The following is a 7,144-nucleotide window of genomic DNA, read 5'->3' on the forward strand; positions in this document are numbered from 1 at the left end:
GTTCTTGTCAGCTACAATCATTCCTTCCGTTGCTCTTGTGTCAGCACCAAGGATTACCCCATCCTAGATAAAACAGTAGATTACAGAATGATTTTATGGAAGATAACACACATATATACATTTCTGTAGATGTGTTACTGTGTATAAAAAGGAATAAATCAAACATTCTCAGTGGTAAACATGCTGATAATCATACCTTGAATACAATTCCAGCAATTGTGGTGCCGGTTTTGCGAGCTGCAGGGAGCTTGTGTCCTTTCTGTAAGAACTCCTTTTCCAAAAGAGCATTTCTATGAAACAAACATTTCAATTATTTACCTGCCTTGATATTTAGCAGATTTTCTAAGAAAACACAATCAGAATGTTAAAACATATTATACATATATGGTTCTGGCTAGAGATTCACTTGTACAATCCAAAAAAAAAAAAAAATTGTATAATGTATAATCGCGTGGCATTTTGTGAATGGCCCCGTTGTGTTCTGGGGGCGCACACACACGTCCCAGAAGGCAACGGGCTGCTCACCAGAGGAGGCAATGCTACAGAGTAGGAAGAGGCAGATTAAGAAGACTGCCTAGCAACAGGCATTTCTGGTAAATTACTTTTTTTTTTTCAAATGATTGTTACATTTTTTTAAGAATTGTAATGCTATTTTTAGGGTGGTCCTCCACTTTAAGGATCATTCCTTCAGGGAACTTACTGTTACATCTACAGCACAGAAAGTAATGGTAATTATATACACTGGGTCACAAGCATAAAAATATCACAGAGTGGTACTGTGGATACTAAGATACAAAGGGGGTTATTTCTGAAAGGCAAATCCACTTTGCACTACAAGTGCACTTGGAAGTGCAGTCACTGTAGATCTGAGGTGAAGCTCTGCTGATTTTATCATCCAATCACCTGCAAGCTAAAATGCTGTTTTTTTATTTTCCTTGCATGTCCCCCTCAGATCTACAGCGACTGCACTTGTAGTGCAAAGTGGATTTGCCTTTAGTAAATGAACCCCATTGTGTCACGTCCCATTGAGCCTGGAAATAGAGGAAAAAAAGCTTGGACTTTAGGCACAAAACAAAAATTTTAAAAAAATATAAAAATTTACAGATAATGACAAAACATGTATAAAACCAGAATAAAATAGATCAATAAGGAAAGTACAAAAGGTACATATAACCTATTTATAATTGCCTGGAATCTACCAAAGAAATTTGTTGTATAGTAACATTGAATCCAGAAGTGTGGTTATATCGCAGTGAAGAAATATCTTGGTCTACATGTTACGCGCCTTGCGCTTCTTCAGGAGCATTTCAATTACATATAAAGTAAAAGCATAAACTCTCAGCTAAAAGAAACACAAACGGAATGCTGGGCGGCTGCTGGAGGATCAGGTAATCCCACCACAAAGTAGAAAAATCCATTATTAAAGACAGGCGCCATCTGTAGTATGGAGTAAGTAGCCAGCAATAAGTAAAACAAGTGGCACAACTTATTTCTGGCTACTTACTTCCTCCCATGAGCAAGTGCCTGTCTTCAGCAATAGATTTTTCTACTTTGTGGTGGGATTACCTGATCCTCCAGCAGCCGCCCAGCATTCCGTTAGTGTTGCTTTTAGCTGTGAGTTTATGCTTTACTTTACATGTTTAAATTCTACTGAAGAAGAATTTTGTTGTGCCTAAAAGGTCCAAGCTTTTTTCATCTATTTCCAAGCAGAAAAATATAACCCGAGATCAGTTTTCCCTCTTCTATGCAGATATACATACACTTTAACGACAGTATTAATGTGTGCTACCCAATTCCCATAAAAAGACAGGAAATGCATCCTTTGTCGGAGCGACTTATTGTTTCTGTGATATATTATGTTTAATACCAAAATAAACGTTCAGCTTATTCTAGTTCAACTAGTGTTTGCATCCTAAGGCGGGCCATACATGAATCATTTTTACACTAGCAGCTCCCGAACTTGAGTTTGAGCTTTTGGAGTTTTTGACAAAGCTCCTAAACTCAGATCCACATAAGCTTGTGTGTCCGTGTACATAGAGGCTTTCAGAATAGTTTAGGAGCTGCTGCAGTTAGGGGAGGTTGAAACCTCCCTTTCTTGAACATTGAAGAATCGCATTCAGGAAAGGAATGTTTTAACCATTGGCCGCAAAATCGTGGAAAAATTGCTGCACAATTTTGCCACGTTGTGCGTTTTCCCGCACACGGCAGTTATTATAAATTACGAGTACATAAAGCCTAAAGCCTCGTGCACATGATCAGATTGTTGGCCAAAAAAGTGTCATACTTTTGTCCGAAGGGAGTGTGCCGTGAACTTGTCTTGCATACAAATGGTATACAATTGTCGGCCAACAAACATAGTGACGTACTATGTGAATGGGCGCAATCCCGTGATACAGCCGGCGGCTATAGGCGGTCAAGTGCATCCCTGCTCACTGTTTCAGGTCCGATTTCAGTCCAAATTTTGAGCTGAATTCAGACCTGAAATGGACCAAAAGATACAGCAATTTTTGTGCAAATCGCACCAAATCAGTTGCGGAGATGTGTGAACTGGCTCCATAGAGAGCCGGTCAAAAACTCCTGCTATTGTAACCCGCATCCAATTCACAATGGTGTGAACTCAGCCTAAAAGTCTTGTCTGTATGCCCATCTTTAAAGTGAAACTTTAAGACCCAAAATTAACTATAGAGCTTTGGAAATTGAGAATTCTTCAGTCATACAGTTTATTTAAAGCCCAAATTAAACTTTAGTTTAAATTCAATAAATACATTCCGCATAAAGGTTTTCAACATTTTACACTTTGATTTCTTTAAAAATCAGCCACAGCCTGAGTAGAAATGCCTGTCCCTTGACAGCCTGCTGCAGCATGGGACCCTTGCTCTCTCTGGGGAAGCAGCAATCACAGTGCAGAGGTCCGACACCTACCTACCCCTTGTGCTAAATCAGCTCTCCAATCGAGGAGGCATGAGCTTTGGTGACTCCAGAGCTATAGGTCAATTAGTAGCGAGCGTTTTGGACCTCTACAGACAGCCCACTGCTTACACACAGAGGGCAGAGTCCCACCATGCGAGGGCAGGAGTTCTTACTCCATGACTTCTCTAGAAAGAAAATAAACTGTCAGAGTTTGCATACATATTATTTTCATGCACCTGGAATGCATTTAGCTAATTTAACCCATTGGTGCCGTGGGGCGCGCTCCCGACAGTACCAGCAGCTAACCGAAATCTTTCAGTCACGGTTTATGATCGGGAGTTTTCAGATCACCTGACAGCCAATCAGGGTAGTCACATCCCCTTAAGTACAGCTCCGGGTCCTGGTGGCAGCACCAGCGTTAAGAGGTTAAAGTTACTTGGTAAATAAATATTTTTGAACAGGTAGGATTTTTACTGCAGAAGACATTTACTATGGCTTCATTTAGATGTCCAGTTGAGCCGCGTTTTTGCCACTGGCCACCCCCCATAATGCTGCATTTGGGAGTGGATGAGGGGCTTTACACCACTTCGTGCCCGGGGCAGTTTATATAACATGTGGAGATCAGTTGGCAGCAAGACCCTGCAAACACTGGCACTGGCCGCTCATGGGGATCATTGGACTTTCTGTTGCATGGCCACAACAGGAAGAAATCCCTCCAGAGATATTGCCCCTCTTTTCCTGTTCTGGTAGCCCAGAATGAGGGGTTCTTTCACTATTGCGCTTGGTGATAGCAATAAACAGGACACAGAGGGTGGATCTCACTAAAGGGGACACAGACAGCAATACAAACTGACTTGTGTTCTAATCCTCTCTCCAGAACTAAATAGTGCCGCCTTCAGAGATAACTGGTGATTTAATTTGGTCTTTACATCGGACGATATACGATTTCTCATGTGACAAAGCTACGGAGTGTAGAGCAGCACACCTCGCCAGGCTCTCCATAGAGGAGCCCCTTCATACAAAGCTCCCTCCTATACACTCTGCACTATCCCAGCCCCGGGTCCCTGCTCCAGGCACACCGTCTCCTCTCCCCCCCGCCCGCTCTCACCGCCTACAGTTCCCGAACTGAAAGCCGCCGACAGGAGCAAAGCGCACAGTCACGTCTGCCATCTTTCTCCGAGAGTAAATCGACTTCCGGTGCCGGGCGACGGGCTCTTACTACTTCCGGCTTGTGCTGTTCCTCTCTCCCTTCTCAATAAAGTTCTTCAAAGTGCACAATCACTGAATGGGCGTGGTCTGCGCTGTACAACGTGAACTGTGCTTACTGTGTCCTTCCGGTGTTCTGCCGAGAACTGTCCCCCCATCAGATAGTGTCCGCCCTGTGCTGCGAAGGACAAGGAGACGCAGAAAGTCTCCGAAGATGAACGGCGCATGCGCACTTAATAGTACCTTCTGCACTGAGTCCAGGTTCAAGCCCCACCATACCATGTTAACCAGCACTTAGTGAGAGGGTCCTCGCGGATGGTGGGGCTTGAACCTGGACCCAGTGCGCAGGCGCCGTCCATCTTCAGAGGCTTTCAGCATCTCCTTGTCTTTCGTACTGCGCAAGCACAGTACAGGGTGGACACGATCTGACAGGGGACAGTATTCGATAAGACACCGGAACTGTGTGTATGAGAGGTCCTCCCGCCACGTGTGTGTATGAGAGGTCCTCCCGCCACGTGTGTGTATGAGAGGTCCTCCCGGCACTGTGTGTATGAGAGGTCCTCCCGCCATGTGTGTGTATGAGAGGTCCTCCCGGCACTGTGTGTATGAGAGGTCCTCCCGCCATGTGTGTGTATGAGAGGTCCTCCCGCCACGTGTGTGTATGAGAGGTCCTCCCGCCACGTGTGTGTATGAGAGGTCCTCCCGGCACTGTGTGTATGAGAGGTCCTCCCGCCATGTGTGTGTATGAGAGGTCCTCCCGGCACTGTGTGTATGAGAGGTCCTCCCGCCATGTGTGTGTATGAGAGGTCCTCCCGCCACGTGTGTGTATGAGAGGTCCTCCCGCCACGTGTGTGTATGAGAGGTCCTCCCGCCATGTGTGTGTATGAGAGGTCCTCCCGGCACTGTGTGTATGAGAGGTCCTCCCGCCATGTGTGTGTATGAGAGGTCCTCCCGGCACTGTGTGTATGAGAGGTCCTCCCGGCACTGTGTGTATGAGAGGTCCTCCCAGCACTGTGTGTATGAGAGGTCCTCCTGGCACTGTGTGTATGAGAGGTCCTCCAAGCACCGTGTGTGTATGAGAGGTCCTCCTAGCACCTTGTCTGTATGAGAGGTCCTCCTAGCACTGTGTGTATGAGAGATCCTCCCGGCACTGTGTGTATGAGAGGTCCTCCTGGCACCATGTGTCTATGAGAGGTCCTCCTAGAACTGTGTGTATGAGAGGTCCTCCTGGCACCATGTGTCTATGAGAGGTCCTCCTAGAACTGTGTGTATGAGAGGTCCTCCTAGAACTGTGTGTATGAGAGGTCCTCCTAGCACTGTGTGTATGAGAGGTCCTCCCGGCACTGTGTGTATGAGAGGTCCTCCTGGCACCAGTGTCTATGAGAGGTCCTCCCGGCACTATGTGTATGAGAGGTCCTTCTAGCACCATGTGTGTATGAGAGGTCCTCCTGGCACGTGTGTGTATGAGAGGTCCTCCCGGAACTGTGTGTATGAGACGTCCTCCTGGCACTGTGTGTATGAGAGGTCCTCCCAGCACCGTGTGTGTATGAGAGGTCCTCCTGACACCATGTGTCTATGAGAGGTCCTCCCGGCACTATGTGTATGAGAGGTCCTTCTAGCACCGTGTGTGTACGAGAGGTCCTCCCGGCACTGTGTGTGTATGAGAGGTCCTCCTGGCACGTGTGTGTATGAGAGGTCCTCCCGGCACTGTGTGTATGAGAGGTCCTCCCGGTTGTGTGTGTATGAGAGGTCCTCCCGGCACTGTGTGTGTATGAGAGGTTCTCCCTGGCACTGTGTGTATGAGAGGTCCTCCCGGCACTGTGCGTATGAGAGGTCCTCCCAGCACTGTGTGTATGAGAGGTCCTCCCAGCCCTGTGTGTGTATGAGAGGTCCTCCTAGCACCTTGTCTAAATGAGAGGTCCTCCTAGCACCTTGTCTGTATGAGAGGTCCTCCTGGCACTGTGTGTGTATGAGAGGTCCTCCTGGCACTGTGTGTATGAGAGGTCCTCCTGGCACTGTGTGTGTATGAGAGGTCCTCCTGGCACTGTGTGTATGAGAGGTCCTCCTGGCACTGTGTGTATGAGAGGTCCTCCCAGCACTGTGTGTGTATGAGAGGTCCTCCTAGCACCTTGTCTGTATGAGAGGTCCTCCCGGCACTGTGTGTATGAGAGGTCCTCCCAGAACTGTTTGTATGAGAGGTCCTCCCAGCACTGTGTTGTATGAAAGCTCCTCCCGGCACTGTGTGTGTATGAGAGTTCCTCCTAGCACCGTGTGTGTATGAGAGGTCCTCCTAGGACTGTGTGTATGAGAGGTCCTCCCGACACTGTGTGTATAAGAGGTCCTCCCGGCACTGTGTGTATGAGAGGTCCCCCCGGCACTGTGTGTATGAGAGGTCCCCCCGGCACTGTGTGTATGAGAGGTCCTCCCGACACTGTATGTATGAGAGTTCCTCCTAGCACCGTGTGTGTATGAGAGTTCCTCCTAGCACCGTGTGTGTATGAGAGGTCCTCCTAGGACTGTGTGTATGAGAGGTCCCCCCGACACTGTGTGTATAAGAGGTCCCCCCGGCACTGTGTGTATGAGAGGTCCCCCCGGCACTGTGCGTATGAGAGGTCCTCCCGGCACTGTGTGTATGAGAGGTCCTCCCGGCACCGTGTGTGTATGAGAGGTCCTCCCGGCACCGTGTGTGTATGAGAGGTCCTCCCGGCACCGTGTGTATGAGAGGTCCTCCCGGCACTATGTGTATGAGAGGTCCCCCCGGCACTGTGGGTATGAGAGGTCCTCCCGGCACTATGTGTATGAGAGGTCCTCCCGGCACTGTGTGTATGAGAGATCCTCCCGGCACTGTGTGTATGAGAGGTCCTCCCGGCACTGTGTGTATGAGAGGTCCTCCTGGGACTGTGTGTATGAGAGGTCCTCCCGGCACTTTGTGTATGAGAGGTCCTCCCGGCACTGTGTGTATGAGAGGTCCTCCCGGAGGATGATCTCCATGGATTTCATTGTCGAGCTGCCACCCTCAGAAAATTGT

General features: G+C 48.1%; 1 protein-coding gene across 1 annotated transcript in view; it reads right to left on the reverse strand.

The window, feature by feature from the left end:
* The window catches only part of PSMB7 (proteasome 20S subunit beta 7), a gene marked incomplete in the record, with an annotated part of 105,853 nt that extends 101,684 nt beyond the window's left edge, over positions 1–4,169 (reverse strand). The window contains 3 exon segments of the mRNA XM_077478838.1: positions 1–63; positions 197–290; positions 4,019–4,169. The exon segment at positions 1–63 is cut by the window's left edge and continues 35 nt beyond it. Coding sequence (XP_077334964.1) covers positions 1–63; positions 197–290; positions 4,019–4,080 — 219 coding nt within the window.
* Between the last annotated feature and the right edge of the window lie 2,975 nt (positions 4,170–7,144).

The sequence above is a fragment of the Lithobates pipiens genome, unplaced genomic scaffold (assembly GCF_037356315.1).
Source record: "Lithobates pipiens isolate NorthernLeopardFrog02 unplaced genomic scaffold, aLitPip1_a1.2 Scaffold_1, whole genome shotgun sequence".
In the NCBI taxonomy this organism is placed as follows: Eukaryota; Metazoa; Chordata; class Amphibia; order Anura; family Ranidae; genus Lithobates; species Lithobates pipiens.